General features: G+C 38.8%; 1 protein-coding gene across 1 annotated transcript in view; it reads left to right on the top strand.

Moving 5' to 3' along the window:
• Positions 1-21,400, top strand: part of cubn (cubilin (intrinsic factor-cobalamin receptor)) — a 125,323-nt gene that overhangs the window by 57,281 nt on the left and 46,642 nt on the right. The window contains exons 31-42 of the mRNA XM_062441464.1: positions 1,020-1,201; positions 2,646-2,802; positions 3,633-3,749; positions 3,867-3,980; positions 5,636-5,764; positions 5,916-6,048; positions 6,760-6,965; positions 10,678-10,859; positions 15,368-15,560; positions 15,793-15,990; positions 16,964-17,110; positions 20,501-20,691. Of these exons, the coding sequence (XP_062297448.1) occupies positions 1,020-1,201; positions 2,646-2,802; positions 3,633-3,749; positions 3,867-3,980; positions 5,636-5,764; positions 5,916-6,048; positions 6,760-6,965; positions 10,678-10,859; positions 15,368-15,560; positions 15,793-15,990; positions 16,964-17,110; positions 20,501-20,691 (1,949 nt within the window). The remainder of the gene's footprint in view (positions 1-1,019; positions 1,202-2,645; positions 2,803-3,632; positions 3,750-3,866; positions 3,981-5,635; positions 5,765-5,915; positions 6,049-6,759; positions 6,966-10,677; positions 10,860-15,367; positions 15,561-15,792; positions 15,991-16,963; positions 17,111-20,500; positions 20,692-21,400) is intronic.

Below are 21,400 nucleotides of genomic sequence, written 5' to 3'. Positions count from 1 at the left end.
TTTTAGAGATACTAGGTACCACAAGTAGGCCTGCATGCTGGGAGCACAGTGTTCTAGTAGGTACATAAGGTACTATGAGCTCTTTAAGATATGATGGAGCCTGACCAGTAAGAGCTTTAAAAGTGAGGAGAAGGATTTTAAATTCTATTCTTGATTTTACGGGAAGCCAATGCAGTGAAGCTAAAATAGGAGTAATATGATCTCTCTTTCTAATTTTTGTCAGAACGCGTGCAGCTGCATTCTGGACCAGTTGGAGAGTCTTTAGAGACTTGTTAGGACAGCCTGATAATAATGAATTACAATAATCCAGCCTAGAAGTAACAAATGCATGGATTAGTTTTTCAGCATCATTTTGAGACAGAATATGTCTGATTTTTGAAATGTTACGCAGATGAAAATAGGCAGACCTTGAAATGTGTTTTATGTGGGAATTAAAGGACAGATCCTGGTCAAATATAACTCCTACATAGGTTCCTTACAGTAGTACTGGAGGCAAGTCTTTTCAACTGAAGACTTGTGTGAAAACATGTGCTGTTAGAGCTTGTAATGGATGGTAATAAGGATTTTTCTACATCTTTTCAACATCATTGACTGACTTTGACTTCAATTGTGTAACATAGATTAAAATCACTTCACTCATTACAAAATCTTGAGCAGGAAATTAATAAATCATGCTTCAAACTAAAAGACCACGCTCTTGAATATAGATAGGAAAAAAAGCACCATAAGAGTGTCAACACTCAAGTTCCAACAACAATTCACAACTCTGCCGATAAGGATAGGCATATGAAAAAAGTGCTATATCACTACTGATGAGCAGGTTGGCACTTTGTGTATGAATGTGTGTCTAAATGGTTGAATGCTGATACTTTGAGTGGTTGGCAGACTTGAAAGGTGTTATATAAAGTCCATTAACCATGCACCATACATACAATATATCAGAGATAAGATGCAATTTTGCCATCAGCACCATTGGAGTGACACTCTCTATAACCTTTAATTAATTGTCCCTCTTACAGGCTGTGGAGGCCCAGTTGCTGCTCCATCAGGGGAGATCCATTCTCCTTTGTATCCCAACAGCTATCCAAACAATGTGGACTGTTCCTGGGTCATCAGTGTAGACCCCAGCCATCGTGTCTTTTTCAACTTCTCTGACCTGGACATTGAACATCATAGCGACTGTTCATGGGACTATGTGGCTGTGAGTGCCTTACTTTAACATTTAATCTGTAGTACAAAAACATCATTCAAAAGCACTATAACTTTGTTACTGACCTATTAGAGCTTCCAGCCTCTAAGGTATTGTATTTTTGTTGTTTTATAAATATATGGGTTGGCTTTAGTTGCTGATAAAACTTAAATGCTGGGGAATTTACCAACACAGGCCCAAATTCACAAAGAATGGATTGCAATTGTGAATAGCACTGTGAAATTGGGCAGCCCACCATCTGCTCCATTTTAAGGTCTTATCCACAAAAGGTTTTGCGCAATTGATATACACCATTGATATGCCTGCACACCGCTCCCATAAAATTGCCTAGTGCAATTTGCCCTTGTTTTGCATCTGTAACAGGAGCGGTTTCTAGTGTTTCACACTATCTCCACACTACAACAAACCGCAAATGCATCATATTTATTTAATTAACAGAGGTGCACACACAGAGCTCTGCACAATCACAAACTTATTTTGCTTCTTTTACTTCTAGTATTATCTATAACATAATCTACTGAAATGTCAAACATCAAAACATAGCTATTAATGTGATTCACACAGGTTGGAAACCTGGTGTTAGATTAATGTCCGAAACTTACAATAATGTAGTTTGTACAATAATGTCACTAAATGTACCTGGGATGTTGCAGAAACATCAGTACTGATGTTCTGTTTGTTGTCCACAGCTAGAAGTGTGCCACAGCTGTCTGCATCATACAACATTTGAAATGATAAGTGCATCTCCAAACTGAGAAAGAGGCTGTGCACATTTATGCATATGGCACAGCAGCTGAAACTTCATTAACACTAGATTGGTCAGGACCTGATGCTAATTTGATGGTAGTTTAGTGGTAAATGTTACACTATGATTCAGTTTTATACCTGATTATACCTGGATTGTTTATTTATATAAAGCAGCCCTTATAGATGAATCCTGAGTTCCATCAGCATTCTCAGGACATTTTAATTTTTAACCCCCCCCCCTCCCAAGATGTCTGACTGGAAATTTCACCCTTGATAATTATTAAATAACAATATCATTACCATTCAAACCTCACATGTTTGAAATAGTGAGTGAGGAGCAAGTGTGAGCGGGGTTAACACCAACTCTATTTTAACTGTGTGTGGAAATTTGCGCTAGTCTTTGTGAATTAGGCGTTTTTTACAGCAAGGCTTATTTTCATTTCACCCTTTTCTGGTGCTTTATGAATTAAATGCTATTTTTTGTCTCATTTGCACCGCTGCTGTAAAAGCTGCACAATCCTTTTGTTGATTTGACCTGTACAATAGAACTGATGAAAGCTGTCTATCATTACAATGGTAGTGACTACTATTACTTGCATTAACTGGATAACTGCAATCATGAGACTCCACGATTCCTATAGCTATAGTGGCATTGTTTAACTAAAACAGCATGTCTGTCCCTCTGTAGATCCATGATGGTCCAACCATATATTCTCCATTGCTTGCACGTGTGTGTGGTACCAGTCTTCCCCCCTCCATTACATCCACCCAGAACACCATCTATGTTCGCTTTCGGTCTGACTCCAGTCGCAGCCACCGTGGCTTCAGTGCTCACTTTGCTGAGTGTGGGTGTCCTTTAACCTCTGCTTTAATCAGTATAAATACATATACAAATGGATCATGAATTATAAAAATCTATACAGATGTATATATATCATTTTTGATTTATTTATTGTGATAAATTACATATTTATTTATTCATTACATTAAACATTTTTCATAATTATATATGAATTTATGTAAGTATTATATCATTATTTATGTGTGTATATATATATAAACATTCAAATAGTAATATCACTGCATGCTGCAACTGAATTTTGTCACTGCATTTACCTCACTATTCTTGTGAGTCATCGGGTGTATCAATCAATTTACATAACATTTTTAAAACGATAATGTCATTTCAGAGATTGGGGACACCAACTTTGCATTCATTGTGTGATACAAGATGTGCATTCATTTTATCTTATCCATACCCTCTATATAAAGTCTGATTGTACCTTCCCCTTAAGTACAAGCCATGTTCCAAGTCCCAATGGAGGTAGATCTTGCAACAGAACCTGCATGTCCTGGTGTTACAAGTCAAAGATGCTGACCCTGTGCTATGCTGCTGTGCTGTAACATCCCTGTTTGATCTCAGCTGGGGTGTTTTGTTGCATGTCATTCCTCATTTCCTTTCACCTCCCTACTCTTTAAAAATCAAATTAATGCAAAATGGCTCAAATTTGAGTTGCCTTTTCTCTCTTCTTTCCAAAGTTTTGCTTAGACTTTTTACTGATGTTCTCATCATGCTACAGCTATCAGCTATGGTAGGATTCCTTCTTAGATGTTATTATATACAGTTTAAATATTTTAGTATTTTTCTTTGGTTTTTGGTATTTGTTTTCTACAGCTTGTGGAGCAACAATCATAACAGACAATAATGGCGGAGCCATTGCATCACCACGGTACCCAGCACCATATCCCTCCAGTCAAAACTGTAGTTGGATCATCAAAGCACAGGAGCCATGTGAGTTGCCAGGTCAATTTTAACACCCACAGACTGGGAAAGCTTTCTGGTATGTTTTTGGTAATACACAAAATGTTTTTGTACTTTTAAACTTAAGACTTGTCTTTTTGTGGCCAGTTAACCATGTGACCCTGTCATTCACTGACTTTGAGTTAGAGATGATTTACTCCGACTGTTCTCATGATGCCGTGGAAATCCTGGATGGAGACAACTACCAGGCGCCTTCTATAGGTAGTTATAGTGTGTGTGTGTGTGTGTGTGTGTGTGTGTGTGTGTGTGTGTGTGTGTGTGTGTGTGTGTGTGTGTGTGTGTGTGTGTGTGTGTGTGTGACATAATTAGATTTTTTACACAAGTCCTAAAACTAGACACAGGGAACCCAATTAAACCAACCAGACAAAAACATTATAACATGTATATGAGGAAAATTATTACATCTTCTTATATCTTTCCTATTTCTGTGAGACAAAAGTATGTGAACCCTTGCTTTCAATAATTGGTGTGACTCCATTTCACAGCAAAAAGTTCAACATAACATTTGTGGTAACTGTTAATGAGCCTCCACAATATTTTGGAGGATTTTTATCCTGTCCCTCCTTACAACAGTCCCAGCTTGGCGATGTTGGTGGGCTTCTTGGCATGAACTGCCTGCTTCAGGTCCTTCCACAATATTTCTATAGGATTAAGGTGTGGGCTTTGACAGCCATTCAAAAACATTAACTTTCTTCTGCTCTAACAATTCTTTGGTAGAACAACTTGTATGTTTGTTGTTGTCTTTTTTTATGACCCACTTTCTGTTGAGCATCAGTTCACAGATAGTTTGATATGTTCCTGTAGAATGTGTTGGTACAACTCAAAGCCGAAAAGTTTGAACTTGGTCTTATCCATCCATAGAATATTTTTCCAATCATCTTCTGGCTTATCCATGTGGTCTTGAGCAAAAATGTAGACAGCAGCAATGTTCTTTTTAGAGAGTTGTGGCTTTCTCTTTGCAACTCTGCCATACACATCATTGATGTTCAATGTTCTCCTGATGGTGGACTCATGAATGTAGACTATAGCAACTGCAAGAAGGCTTTTAGTTTTCTATACATAATGCTGGGATCCTAGGGTTAGGGTTAGGGTTAGGGTTAGGGTTGTTGTTCTCTGTTGTTCAACCACTCCTGGGGAGGGTAACACTGGTGTTCGATGTCTTTCATTTCCACACAATCTGCCCCATTGTCGATTGGCGGAGTCCAATGATTTTGTAACCGTTTGGAGCCTGCTGAGCATCAACATCTCTTCCTCTAAGGTGTTCTGAAATCTGTTGTGTTACAGGCTATGATACACTTCCACAAACCTGTGTTCTGAAACTTAGACTTTGATAGTGAAGACACAGATTTCGCTCTGTAAATATACAATGCCTCTCAGACTTACACTCAATTGTCATCCCATTGATTGAAAGATCTGACTTTTATTTACCCTTCAAATTAATTGGTAATCCTAGAGATTCACATACTTTTGACACACACAAATATGTAAAGTTGGATCATTTTCCTCAATAAATAAACAAAAATGTGTAAGGTTTTTGAGTCATTTGTTTGACTGATATCTCTTTTTCTAGTTTTAGGACTTGGAGGAAATCTGATCATGTCATTTCATACTTATGCAGAAATATAGCAAATTCTAGGGTTCACAAAGTTTCAGCGAGCACTGTATGTACTACCCATAATCATGTAAATTGACAGTGATACCATATGTGGACATATTACTCTGCTAAATTAGGTTGACTGTAACAAGTCAACAGTTACCAGAAAGCATATGAATGTTCAATTAGTGAAATCATATGTAGCCTTAAATTGATAAATTAATTAATTATATATATAAATAAAGATGTAAAATTTTGTTAGGGCGCTACTGTGGCTCTGAGATTCCTCACCCGGTGACATCCTTCAGTAACTCCTTGGTGGTCAACTTCATCTCCGACCTCTCTGTCTCTAGAAGAGGCTTCAGAGCCACGTACTCAGCATCCACCTCCAGTAAGACGTACAAGCACACAACACTCACAGTTCCAGCTGGACAAATTTAGAATTGATCACAGAAAATTCAAACTCATTCTCCTTTCATGCATACACACTGGCACTGACAAAACCTCCAGGCAGATTCATCATACTCACCTCTTCTTCGCAGGTTGTGGGGGCAATCTGGTGATGGAGAGTGGTGCATTTAATAGTCCTAACTATCCAGATGCTTATCCACCTAATGTGGAGTGTGTGTGGACCATCATCAGCTCACCAGGGAACCGTCTCCAGCTCTCATTTACGTTAGTCAGTTTTAAACATTCTCATTTAAAATGTTCCTCTCGTTTTATATTCTATGGGATGAGATATTTCAAACTCCAAATTAAGTTACATGGTTTTATGGAATTTTTGACCGTGTTCTACAATCATCTTCTGTAATGTTACTTTGGGGGTGGGGAGGGGGAAGCAGTTTGGAATAGTCACTTTTTTCATTCCACTTGAGAATGCAGGCTTTATTTTTCTGTAGGGCACTGTTTCATAAACATATACTGTATATAGCATATTGTATATTGTACACTTTTTGCCCAGGTTATATTACAGTATATGTTATATAAAGTGTCAACTTCTGTAAGGCATCGATTATATGAAGAAATAATGAAACAGTTGTAGTATTTCACTACGTTTTGTCATTCTTTACCCAAAATGTCAACTTCTAAAATATATGATTACTGTTTTAAGGGGACTTATTATGCTTCTGATTCTCTTGTTCATATGTTGTGATGTTGGATCTCTATGTTTAACATGGTCAAAGTTAAAACTTGAGGTAAACATTTGTAGAAATGCCCCCTCTAGGTCAAAAGCCAGGGCTACAACTAGCTACTTTGAAGACTTCATTTGTTATTTTTTTTCAACTTGCCAACAAGCTTGTATGAAAAGATTGTGCACTTAAGAGTTATAATTTTCGGAGGATACTTTAGTATCGAATATCATTAACAGACTTGTGTTTTGTTCAGTATCTTTCACTTACAGGGAGACTCTGGCTGTAACAATGACTACCTAGAGATCAGGGAAGGCAATTCCACTGGGCCTCTGGTTGGTCGCCTCTGTGGAAGCTCCCTTCCCTCTAACTATACCTCTGTGATTGGTCACATCCTGTGGGTTAAGTTTGTCTCAGATGCATCCATTAGTGGAGCAGGATTCAGAGCAACCTTTTCACATTGTGAGTTTCTAAACTTACTCAATTTGTGTTGCAGTCTAAAGTGTATACATGGTTTTCTCTTGTCTCTTCTAGCTTCTTTTCTTTTCAAGTATACTTTCCTTCTTTCTTCAGCCATTCATGTGTACATAGGTTACCCACAGCACACACCAAAATGACAGGTAGAGATGTAACTATGGATCCATCAATTCAGGATGAATGCCAGAAAATGACCTGGTGATGGAGCAAGACATTCAACAGTGTTCTCCTAAAAAATCATCTTGTCAGAATTTGGCAGTCATACGGAATTGTAGTTACATTTGATACTCTTGTTCTATTTTATTCTTGCTAATTGACAATAATTGGTATATAACAACAATAAGTGATACCTTGATGACTCATACCAACACTCATTGGGCCTGAAACAAGAAGATTTTCATATTCTTATTTTAAATGTCTTTCTTTTGTCATGAGGTGGACCTGAGTCTGCCACATCAGATTCAACAAACACTCGTATCACGAAACAGTCATAAATGACCTGCATAAACATGAGGAATCCCACCTGTCCTAAATCAACGTGCATTCCCAGAATAGTAAAACAGCATAATTGATTTCCTCAAAATACCATACAAGATCAGATGTCCGGCAAGTTGTTAAGAAGTTCCATTAATGAAAATGGCACTAAAGACTAAGAAGAGGAACTTCACAAACTCTGAGATTGAGGTCAGAAATAGATCAACTGAAAAACATATTATTTAGTAGTGTAAGTGGTGGAATTAACGGTCCAGAGAAAGCTAAACAACGGGGGAAAATGACCGGTGCAGTGAACACTGTCTCAACTGTTGCACGCACCATCACAGAAATAGAAAATAAATGGTTTGACATTAAATTGGATGCCTAGAGGAGTCATTCGACAAGGAGCCAAACTTAACCTTGATCACCTACATTTCAATTAAATGAATAAAAGTAATGAACAAATAGTCCCTTTGCATTGTGGAAAAGTTGGACATGTTGCTTTGTCAAAATACTACTTTACTACTAAAGTAATACTTCTACAAACAGGGTAATGTCACAGTCTATTATTCAGGATGTGAACTACAGGGGTAGCTAGGCTCCCCTTAATAAGACATGAGCTCCCCTGAAAACATGATTTTGTGAAATGTTTGAGGGTCTCTAAAATACAGACAATATACAATTTTTGCCACGCATTTCTATTTTTCTGCATTCTCATTATCACTAATCATACGTAAAAGTCCATAATGAATGTCTGATTCACAAAGTGTAGTGGTGCTATATCATAAACTTCATTCAGTTTAACTGAAAGTTAGTCAGGGGGGCTGCCAGCAGCGTGTGTACAGCGTTTTTGACCCTCCTCCGGGCTCTGATTGGTTGTTTTGATTCGTGAGCGGTGGATTCTTGCAAATCATTTTACGACCACTGGGTGGACCCAGAGACATTGACTTTTGTCACAGCTTATCTGTATCTTATTCTACTATGAGATCATAATGACAATTTTAGCAAATATAACACACAAATAGTTACAGACTGCAGCTTTAAGGAGTGTGGGGTGTTGCCTTCCACACTCTGAAAACATGTCTTGCTACCTTGAACCAAAGCCACCTCTATCTTACTGGGAACACTGCACACTTGGGTTAATGTCAACAAACTGACATGACAGTTATCATAATCAATAATCATTAAAATTACTGAGATATTGTGAAAATATTCCAACTCAGTACAAGTCCTAGAGCTGGGGAGAGCAGCAGTTTACCTACACAGATTAACAGATCAGTTTTGAGGGTATGGGCATAGGCGGTAAAATGCCAATGTTATGTGAAGGAGAATGTGAAAGTGAGATGTCTGCTGCTCAGACACTTGCTGCATGTAGGTCACTGTGCATGATGGATAACAGGGTATTACATATTGTCTTTTACAGCTAGAAAGTATGAAGATTCGTACTCACATACACACCATACCACCATTTCAGGCTCTTCTGATTGATTAGTAAATTACATCTTCAAGATGTGAAGTTATGTACACCAGTTTATCAATTTGCTGAGTTACAGTTAGGTCCATAATTATTTGGACAGTGACACAGTTTCTGTAATTTTGGCTCAGTACACCACCACAATGGATTTAAATGACATAATCAAGATGTGATTGAAGTGCATATTTTCAGCTTTAATTCAAGGGGTTGGACAAAAATATAGTTTAAAAATGTTAGGAATTGCAAGCATTTTTATATGTATTCCACTTACTTCAGTGGCTCAAAAGTAATTGGACAAACTAAATAGTCATAAATAAAATGTTAATTTTAAAAACCTGGTTGAGAATCCTTTGCAGGCAATGGCTGCCTGAGGTGCTGCTGGAACTCATAAATATAACCAAACGCTTGGTTTCCTTCTCTGTGATGCTTTACCAGGCCTTTACTGCAGCTGTCTTCAGTTGTTGTTTATTTGTGGGTCTCTCTGCCTTAATTTTTGTCTTCAGCAAGTGAAATGCATGCTTGATGGGGTTTAGATCAGGTGATTGACTCGTCCATTGCAGAATATTCCACTTCTTTGCTTTAAGAAACTCCTGGGTTGCCTTCACAGTATGTTTTGGGTCATTGTCCATCTGTACTGTGAAGCGTGGTCCTATGGCCCTTGCCTAATCTGAGCAGACAGTATATCCCCATACACCTCTGAATTTATCCAGCTGATTCTGTCCTCTGTCACATCATCAATAAACACTATTGACCTTTTTGCCAATAGAAGCCATGCATGCCCATTGCCAACCATGACATTGCCTACACCATGTTTTACAGATGATGTGATATGCTTTGGATCATGAGCCGTTCCAAGCCTTGTCCACACTTTTTTCTTCCAATCATTCTGGTTCAGGTTGATCAGAGTTACATCTGTACAAAGAATGCTTTTTCTAAACTGTGCTGTTTTTTTAGATGCTTTTTTTGGCAAGTCTAATCTGGCCTTCCTAGGTCGAGGTTAATGGTTTGCGCCTTAATTTTTTACCCTCTGTATATGCTCTCGTTAGGTCTTCTCTTTATTGTAGACTTGGATAATAATATGTCTACCTCCTGGAGAGTGCTCCTCACTTGGCTGGATGTTGTGAAGGGTTTTTTTCTTATCCATGGAAAGGATCCTGCAATCATCCATCACTGCTGTCTTCCATGGACATACAGGCCTTTTTGTGTTGCCGAGTTCATTTCTTTCCCCTCAGAATGTAGCAGAATGTTGATTTGGACACTCCTAATGTTCTTGAGATCTCTCTGAATGTTTGTTGTTTTTGCAGCCTAAGGATGGCCTGTTTAACTTGCATTGAGAGCCCCTTAGATTGCATGTTCACAGGAACACATTCCAAATGCAAAGACCACACCTGGAATCAACTCCAGACATTTGATCTGTTTAATTGATGATGAAATAGCAAAGGAATTTTCCACACCTGACCATGAAACAGCCTTTAAATCAGTTGTCCAATTATTTATGGTCCCCTCAAAAAGAGGGTGCTACATATTAAAGAGGTGTAATTCCAAAACCCTTTCTCCAATTTGGATGTCAATACCCTCTAATTAAAGCTGAGAGTCTGCACTTTAAACCCATATAACCCTAACAAAACTTGCGTCAGCATCCAAATATTTATGGTCTAACTGTATGTACTTAAATTAAATAATTAAAAAAGAACAATCTTAGAGAGTTAATTGGAAATCTAACTTTTGACTTCCCCACTGTTTTCTCAGTGTATGGTAATGATGTGATGGGGGAGTTTGGACAGATAGCATCCCCACTGTATCCCAGAACATACCCCAATAATGCTGACTATCACTGGACCATTAATGTGGAGGGAGACAGCTACATCCAGATCAGCTTCTTGGACATGGACATAGAGGACCTGTATGACTGCTATTACGACCAGCTCAAAGTAAGATTATGTGTGCTGTGAAATCTCTTTTTCTCCATGATTTAATCTATTATAGTTACAATCAAAATGTTTGCACTATTTGCACCACTGAATCATTTTCGTTAATGTGTTTTTTTTAAATGGATCCAGATGCATCAGATCATTAATTGTTCATCAAAACATAAACATTTATTTATTATTATTATTTTCATTTTCATCTTTTTAAACTCAGCAGTTCTTTTTTTTTCTTCTTCTGATTGATAACTTCTAAATTGATCAGTGGTTTTATTGAGTTATTGTAAGACCTGAAATTCACCATGTAGGCGATGGGAACTGTTTAACCAACTTCCTTCAGCAATTGTTTATTAAACAAATTGCTAGACACAGTTTCTTGTTGATCAATTCCCCAACTCTGAAGTCCCTGGTTCCTCTCTACTCTCATGGACAGGGCTGCTGCATTTTCACCCAGGGGATTACACCAGGGGGCAGGGAGGGTTAGACGCAGAAATAACACACATACTATGTCAGTTACAGCAGTGGTTCTCAACCTCTTTTAAGCGATGTACCCCTGTGAAATATTTTCTCAGCCAAGTACCCCCTAACCAGCGCAAAGCATATTTGGTTGAAAAAAAGACGTAAAACATTGTGTCATCAGTGTCTGATTTTGTAACTGTGCAGAACATTGCATTTTCTTGAACTATTTGGAAATAAAAAGATATAAAAATAACTACAGAAGAAAATAATTAATAATTAACTTAGTTATAAATAAAGATTTCTGCACTTAAAAATGGGTAGGCAAGAGAGAAGAGGTGTGTTTTGAGGTGCTTTTGGAACTGTGACAGAGAAGTAGCGGAACGGATAGGAGGGGGCAGGGTGTTCCAAAGGGTAGGGGCAATTGCACAGAAAGCCCTGTCACCAAAGGTCTTGAGTCTGGTGCGGGGAGTGCAGAGTAAGTCCTTGCTGGTGGAGCGCAGGGACCGTGACTGGGTGTACGGGTGGAGGAGGTCAGTGATGTACTTGGGTGCCAGTGAGTGAAGTGATTTGTAGGTGAGGAGGAGGATTTTGTAGCTGATGCGTTGTTTGATTGGCAGCCAGTGGAGTTTCTTGAGGATGGGGGTGATGTGCTGCCAGGGCTTGGTGTGGGTTAACACCCTGGCAGCTGAGTTCTGGACATACTGCAATCTGTCTAGGGCTTTGTTGGGCAGCCCAGACAGGACACCATTGCAGTAGTCCAGACGGGAGGTGACAAATGCATGAATGAGGGTTTCGGTGACTGAGTCGGCGAGTGACGGCCGGAGTCTTGAAATGTTACGGAGGTGAAAGAAGGCAGATTTGGAGATGCTCTGGATGTGGAAACTGAATGAGAGTGTGGGGTCCAGGATGACGCCCAGGTTCCGCACTTTGGGAGATGGGGAGGTGGGACAGCCGTCGATGACCAGGGTGAGGTCTTCTCAGACACCCATCTGTCTCATCCCTCAATTCTCCTCGCCTACAATGTGACACAAAAAGACAAAATGCCTTTTGCTTCCATCTTTTCACCTCTGTTGCAGTCGTAATCATCTCAGTTTGATGTTATTTTGTATTTTTATTTTCTGTTTTAATTTTTTTTACTTTTCCAAGTACAGCCAGACACCTATACATCTCTGTTTTGCATTGTAACAAACCAGCCTTGATGATAATCCAGCTAGTGTATTCTCTAATTCCACCGCTCAGGCCAACTCCTATTCTATCTTTTCTGGAAGTGCAATGCTGCAATACCAGAAGACTTTATATCATATACTGTACTGTAATGTCTCCTATCTTTCCTGATGATTCACTCAATGTAAAAACACTAATATCTGAACAATTTAAGAGCCCTGCAATACATTTTAGATTTACGAAAGGTGCAATAGCCATTTTTTTGTTGAGATTGAGTCAAAGAGATTTTAATTATCTTTAAGTTTATTTTATTATATTATTGTTATGTTTTCAATTATATTAGATCACATTGTAAAGGTTGTATATGTCAATGATATTATATTTGAATCAGACTATTTAACACAGTGCCGACTTTTCGACTCCTCGTTTCACCATGGCAAAAATCACGTGATTATATGTATGTATGAGACTGCAAGTGTGTAATGATTAACTGGGGTGGTTGGGGGTTAGGCACAGAGCAGACCTTGTCCAGCTCCCAAAATGTTTAATAGTGGGCGGAATCCCTCCAAACCTTGTTTTTTGAGTACAGGACATTTTTGGATATGCCAAATTTTTTATTCAAAATTTTCATTTTCAAGAATATTCCACCACCACTTACCATTAGCGTAATAACTTGGATTGGCAAAAAACTGCTATCATGCATCTGTTCACAGGACAGTCAAAAAATAATGCATTCTGTGGTTCGCTTTGTAACAATTGGAGGTAGGAGGACAATTGATTTGGTCTTTTCTGGTTGAGCCCTGTCAGGTTCTCTTACCACATTATCATCCAATTTTCTTGATCTCTCTGTCCTTCATTCGTCCAGTTCAGCCTTGATACACTGCAGTGAGTGTCCTTCCATGTGTGGTGTAAAATCTCCGAGTCTGGTTGTCATCAACACCTGGAACTGTCCTTTCCACCTTAGATACATAAACACACTGTCCAAAGATTTGATTAGCACATAATCACAGACTTTGAATGGATGAATTGGCTCATCTGATTGTTTTGGGAGTCTGCTAGTCACCTGTGAATTAAATCTTTTTTTTTTTACTTTGACTTTCATATCATACTGTATCATATGCTCATCAGTACAACTATTGTTGAGGGATGATAATAGTGGGCTTGCCCTTGTGTACACAGGCCGCCTGGTCAATACATCATGGGGACCTCCACATCAAGAATGATGATTATAACAATAATATAACAATAGGCTCTTGCCTTTCGGCTCGGTCCCTAATATCAATAACAATGTGAGCATCCACACTTATGAACACTAATGTTCTGTAAACAGTGGCGCCAAGCATGTGCTGCATGTTCCAGCTGTTAGATTGATATTGATGACCTGTTACTGCTGTTTGTTGTACAAAGAAAGAAAAAGAAAACCAGATGGGTTCAAGTATTTCAGGACAGGAGTTGCTGTGATGTTCCAGTATTTACAGACCAAACTGCACCAACCAGAAAATCTTTAATTCTATACAAAAAGCCTGCTTCGTTTTTTAATTTCTGAGTCAAATGTTGAATATGAATCTTGAATAATAGTCTGCTGTCCAGCCAAATTTCCAAGTATTTGTATGACTCAACAAGAGTCAAATGGATTCCATTTGAAGTTGTAATGGCTGGATTGTCAGAGTCACCAGGGGAGGTGGAGAACACTATGAACTTGGTCTTTTCTGTAGTCAAGAAGTGAAGCATCAAAGGAATACTAAAGATGAGTTGGACATTAGGTCTTAGGGAAAATTTATGTTATTTATGTATAATGTAAACAGCAGTGGACCAAGGATAGACTCCTGTGGCAACCCATTTCTGTAACAAAATCACACCATATAGCGAAATGTGATTTCTTTCACACGAAGCTGCGTGATGGATATATATGGTGTGATTTTGTTACATTGTATCAACAAGAAAGATATGAGAGGAGGGGAGGGGGGCCTCTCGGTGTCGCACCATCCCCATCACTTTTACCAACAGATGTCACTGTAGTGCAGCGTCGAGTGTTCATTAGCCTACATAATTATTCTCAATTTTTAGAGGACCCCCAATGGTGGAGGGCCTGGGGCTGTAGCCCAGGTTAGCCCGTTCATTAAGGCAGTCAGAAGAAGCCAGGTGTTGTTTATGTCAGAGATGGACAAATCATTTGAAGCTACTCTTACCTTTCACACAGCACTTTGAAAAAACTTGAAGTGCAACAACCCCTCCTCCCTCCTATGTTCCACCCCCGCACTCCCTTGCCCTCCGCGAACGCGCACTATATATATATATATATGTATAGTTTTCTTTTTCCCCGTGGGAGCGGCTGGAGGTGGAAGCCGTGGCCCGCTTTTGTCGGTCATTGTCAGTCTCTACTGTCTGTTTACGACTATCTCCGTGGATCATGGATGTATTATAATGCCGTGGATACACAACAGACTCTCTTCCGGGTGGGGGTGTTTGCGTGATTACGTAATGCGGAAGGGGAAAACAGGGAGGTCGCTCGGCTAATCATATCATTCGGACCGAATGATATGATTGGTCAGAGTTTTCACAGAATATTATGAGAATGGAATAATGATGAGTTTCTATGCCTGGTGGATCTCTCTAACATTTTAGAGTGCCTTTACCTTATTAATAGCATTTTAACCTAAACAGAATATTTGTAAAAATGTAACAAAGGTAAGGGTAGCTTTAAAAAATCCTGAAGATTAAAATTCTTTTAATTTCTTGTGATCTCTTGTCGAGATTTGGTGGTATGACTGTCAACAGTCAGTGTTGACAGGGATGGGGTGGTGTCATGTAATGTATACTATCATATGTCTTTGTCAGTATTTTCTAAAAATATATCACTGTGATGGCTTTCAACCCTTGTTCCTCTCTAGATATTTGATGGTCCCAGTGTTCATTATTACCCCATTGCAACAATCTGTGGTCTGGCCCTGCCCTCTCCCCTAAGAAGCTCTGGCAGCACCCTCACCCTTCAGTTTCAGTCAGATTCAGTTGTGGGAGGACGAGGCTTCCTCGTGGAATGGACTGCAGTTCGGGACTCTGGACCACCCCCCACCATCACACCAGGTAAGACTAGTTAGTCCCTTTGAGACTGTATACATACACCACGCAACATGCATACTAAATGCTACTGCACACTTGAGTGCAGGCTTTGGCATCTACCAAAAGCACAATTAATTCAGTCAATATGCCACATGTCCTTATGAATTATCTTTTGGATGGATGGACTTTGTTCCTACAGCTAACCTTTTAAGTATCGCTTGTATACTGAATTAACCTGTTATTGTGTGTGTGTCAGGTGCATGTGGTGGAATGCTAATGACAGAGGAGACTCCTGGTTTCCTCTACTCTCCTGGCTGGCCTGAAAACTACCCTGCTGAGCAGGAGTGCACCTGGTTGATACGTTCTCCAGACTCAACTGTAGAGCTTAACCTGTTGTCTGTGGACATTGAGGATTTTCCCGACTGCTACTTTGACAGTCTCGTCATCAAAGATGGTAAGCCTTAAAACTCCATAGAATTTCAACAGTGATTAAATAATAACCACACATTCTGCACTGTAGGCAGCTGTTAATTCAAAATCACCAGATCTATGTCCATCTACTTGTGCATGCACAGGCTCATTGACATAGAGAAATGACATCCCTAATGCAAGCAAGAGGGAAGTATTTCTGCATGCATCAGGGCAGCAGACTTATTTATGTACTGTATTGTGTCATTTTATGTGTGTTGCTGCATTGTTATTGGTGTTATTGTATCTTACAATACCTTGTTTTCTGTAACATTTTAACTATTTCTATACCTCACTTGTTGCTATATGATTATGATTACTTAAACCGCAAATGATAATGAGTGGCTCTAAATATGCAAACTTTGTCAATCTCAAGTAGTTGATAAATGAGATTCTATGCATAAAAATTGATGACAATATAGTTACGTAAATATTTTACTAAATGTGGCCTGTGGTGTTTGAGTTTAATCGAGTTTAGGCAAGAGCCTTACAGGAATTATAGGATTCAGTGTTTTGAAGCTTGACCCATAGGGACTAAATGTCAGGAGCAGTCTACTGCATCAATTTAGACCAATTTCTTGTGGCTTACAAGTCCCCCAAGCTTATGAAAGTGTAATACTAAAATGCAATTTAATTCATCATTTTTATAATCATATATGATTACCTTATGTTGAAGAAATTATTAATATTATTGAAATGGACAAGTAGAGATCTGATTCATTTATCAATATATGAGTAAGACAAGCACTAGGGAGGGAGGGACAGAGCATGAGGGTCTTTGTACACTGCATCTCATATCAGCTGAATCAAGCTAGCTGCAGTATGTCCTGTTGTGTGATTAGATTTCCAATTTATGAGGCCGAACCCTAAATTTGAGGTGTAAGTAGATCAGTTTGTTCTTCTAGGCATTTCATAACTCCCCTCTGTTATTTTATAACTCTGTCTGTGTGTGTTTCCAGGTGCATCCAGTCTATCCCCTGTGTTGGCCAATGTGTGTGGCAGGAATCCTCCAGGTTCCCTCCACTCAACAGGAGACTCCATGTTCATCCACTTCTCTTCAGATAGCAGCATCAGTGGCCGAGGCTTTAATGCCTCCTACTCCAGAGGCAAATTAATAAACATTATTTATTTGTTACCCTTATTTCCTAAAAGTTTGCGTGTGTAAAAGCGTGTGCAAACTTGAAATCACTTGCAAAAAAATGTGCAAGCTGATCTACTAACGCAGTGCACTGAGGCGTGGGTCTTTTAAATGTGAAATGTAAAAGATAGTATGCGCTTGTCCATTTAGTAGGTCTACCATAATGAATATGTAATACGGGGCATTTTTACCCCAGTGTGCAAAATACAGCGAGTAATAAATGTACATATGTTATTTAGCACACGGATTGTAAGGTAATTTAATTGACGGTAAATGCGTCTATAAATAATACCTTTGAAGGGCAGGTATTAACCAGCTGTTACTTTGGATAGGAGGAGAAAGAGGCACAATGACAGAATACACAGAGAACAGGTTTCTTCCACCCGTTTTAATATTTTTGGAGTGGAATATTTTTGGTTTTACTAACAGCATTGACTTTGTCACAAATACTCTCTATATAGTGTTTTTTCTGGTAATATTTTTTTTGCTATATCTCAATATTTGTGTTAACTTCTTCCACAAGAACCTATAATTCCATGAGATCAGATTTCATTTTGCACTTGCAGGCTTTCTGCTCGTCCAAACTCTCCATTAAGACACAAAACCCTAATTTAAATACTGCTGTCTGCACCTCATTGTCACCTCACTGCCATTTGCGCTGTTATTCTTAGTAGATCACCAGCAAAACACACGCTAACTAAACTGTTTCATCTAATCTGTTGGATACACACACAAATTAGTACCCTTTATTTGGGCACTAGTAGTTTAAATAAATTCTGCCTCAGTTAAAGCAAGCAAATGCTCTCAATAGTCTACAGCAGTGACATGCAATCACACTACATGCTATTGTTCATCTCAGGTCAGATAAGAGGGATTCATAAGTAAAAAATACATTGCTTCATTGAGTGCAATCCTGGAGGCTTGTCATGACAGGGCCACCAACAGGGACTCAATGACATTGCCCAAGAAATAGTTCTAGCACTTACCCTTTCATAAAAACACAATTATTTTTTTTTATACTTGGTTTTTGTGCATATGTGCACGCATTTTTCTTTAATATTTCTGGGGTATTTTATGAATTTTATTAGATAGCTACCATGGAGACATGACAATAAATGAGGAGAGAGGAAATAAGGAATTATTTCCAACAAAGTTGTGCTGCATGAATTGAACTGCAGTTTTTGCAGTTATGTGGTATGCATCTTAACCAGTTGGCTAGTATGGCACGTCAGGCACATTTTTTAACTTTGGGCACAGATAAACTAGCTTTTTCCCCTTTCTGATGCAAAATAGCAAACAAGCACAAAATTGTCACAATAATTGGTTCCAACTTATCTCAGCATCCTATTATCATCAATAACCAAACAGTTGAAATAGTGGACACTTTCAATAATAAAACATGCGTTTCAATAATAAAACATGAGTTACTTTTGCTGAAAAGAAAGTTGGCTGATGAGCTGCTAACCTCACATTTAATTCATATAAAGGAAGAATATGTAGTTAAAACCAACCAGTCTGATGAGTGTAGAGGTGTGCAGCAGCTGATTTAATAAACAGTAAGGCTGTGTGTAATGGCACTGCGCTCTGTGAAGCATCTCAGAGGCTGCAGACTTATCAACATATCAGTCCTTTAGTATAACCAGCTGTGGATAAGAGACTCTGTAAGAATCACCCACATTCATTAACAGATTAATACAGAGGTTTAAACCTCAGATGTTCAGATGATTTTCTTGTTGATAAAATCACTAAGTGGCAGCGGAGCGTCTTTCCTCCAGAAGCAGACCTGGTTCTGAGACCCATTCTCCACAAGAACACCAACAACTCACTTTGTGCTGCATATATTCACGTCTCCTCCCATCAGGTCAGCGTGCATGCAGCTGCACCACACAGACGTCGTGGTGCTTTGTTTTCATTTATTTATCATTTAATTACAACTTTGGTTCTCTTTAAAAATGGTCTTGTTCAGTCATGTAGTAACAAGTAAACTCAGCAGGGTTTTAATTGTTGAAAGTATGTAAACCTGATCCATGTCATCTCCATCTCGCAGTAGCACTCAAACAGACACAGACTGACCACACCTCATTTTGAGACCAAAACGTCCATACGCGCACAGACTGGTGCAAGTGCATTTGCTATTTAGACAACGTGGGCGCAGGGTGAGAAAAAGACAACTGCGCCAGGGGAAACTAACAAAGACACATGCGCCATGCCCGCCATCCGCTGTGCGCCGACCGCAAGATGGGGCCCTATATGTTGGCCCACAACTCTTCCTACTCTTGCGCCAGAGCATTATTTAGCCTGTTCTAGGGCTTTTCCACTATACAGTTCTAGCACTACTCAACTCTACTCGGGTGTTTTTGTGTTTCCATTAGGAATACTTTGTGGTATCAGGTACTTTTTTAGTACCTGTTCTGCCGAGGTTCCCATGTTGAGTAAGTACTATAGTAATGGAAAAGGTTGTTCCTGGTACCAAACCGAGTCGAGTCGAGCCGAGTAGTGCTAGAACTGTATAGTGGAAAAGCGCCATTTATTGTAGTGTTCCACCTGCTTCTTTAACATATTATTTGTTATTAATTGGGCCAAACTCACACGCATACCGAGCACCAGTATAATTGTTCTCCCCACACTCAATCTTGCATTGCAGCCTCAATAGCACAGGACATCACACCACTCAATCATCCACCTTACTCTAATGCCCTTTGGTTGCTGGTACAGAGCATTGCACTGCAGAAGGGCTTGTTTTGAGAAAAGCCTAATTGCCTCAGTCATAGCCATCTTAAACAGCAGATCTCGCTGAACAGGCCTGAGTGTGCACTGCTGTCTGTCACTTTATGTTGTTATTGCTATATTGCTGCTATAGTGGATTGCTGTGTCTTGTGTGTACAGTGCTGTGGAAAGGAATTTCTCTTTGGGGACAATAAAGTCTAAAGTCTAGTTTTCCTCTTAATAAATTAAAATTGGTAAATAAAATAATCACACAAAACGCGTTTCAAAAATTCAACCTCTCCTAGGATCTGATTTATAAAACTGAACATAGAATCCGTAACAGAAACTTACATTCGCTTTAATTATCTCTCCTTAAATGAAAAAACATAAAAATAAATAAAACCAATGAAATATACATCAAAATATATCATTTTATTATTTTTATTTTATTTTTTATTTTAAATCTCTTTTCCAATTTTAATGTATGTGCAGGCTGTATTTCTACCCATAATTGCACCCATAATTATATGATTTTGTTGCTGTGACATGATATCACTTTCTTTCTCCACATGTTCTGTTATGTTCACCTAGATTACTTTCTACAACAATAATAAACATAATAATTATAAGAAATATTGAATTTTTTTTTCAGGTTGTGGTGGCCTCTTGCATGTAGACAGGGGTGTGCTGAGCAGCCCTCACTACCCTCAGAACTATCCACCTGCTCAGGACTGTCAGTGGCATGTGATGGTTACACCTGGTTTCAGGGTTTCTGTCACCTTCCAGAGCCCTTTCCAGATTCAAGGCTATGGAACTGGATGCAGCTCAGGAGACTACCTGGAGGTAAACAACATATGTATTGCAAAATCTGCATATTATGTGAGTTGAAGGTTCAATTAAATTGCATTATAAAACATTTTTGGTCCACTACAGCATACATACCTGCTCTGTACATCACTTCAAATCAAATATTGAATAAAGCGATAACACAGCATACTATCATAGGCAGAGCAGACAGTCACACTGAGCCTTATGGCATCTTGCTACAGAAAATAAAAGCCACAGACTCTTAACAACCCAATACAAACACTGAGTAAGTGCATTGAACAAATCAACGATTGGATGTGCCAGAAGTTCCACAGTAACCTGAGGCACCTTTTTGCTGATCTGGTATCCTGAATCAATACACATTGTCTCCACTAGATGGCGCACTAAGACCACAAATGAATGTGGATGACTACAGACCACAAATTAATCTGGATGACTGCTTGACTTCATAATCTACTGCAATATTCTGAAACTAAAATGTTATAACAAACCATTCATCAAGATGACACAGAAATAAGTATAGAAGTAAACATAGTCTAAATTAGAAACACAAATATATTTCTATAGCTTACAACTATTATCCTCAACATGTTGTCCTTAGGAATCTAGTGGAAGTTAAGAAAAACACTCTTTATCAGTCAACAGTTATTATTATTAATAACGTATCTTAATACATACAGATATACAGATATCTAGTAAACCAAAATTATTTTTTTTACACAAC

This window comes from Scomber scombrus, chromosome 20 (assembly GCF_963691925.1).
Source record: "Scomber scombrus chromosome 20, fScoSco1.1, whole genome shotgun sequence".
In the NCBI taxonomy this organism is placed as follows: domain Eukaryota; kingdom Metazoa; phylum Chordata; class Actinopteri; order Scombriformes; family Scombridae; genus Scomber; species Scomber scombrus.
This window is presented reverse-complemented; position numbering and strand designations above follow the sequence as displayed.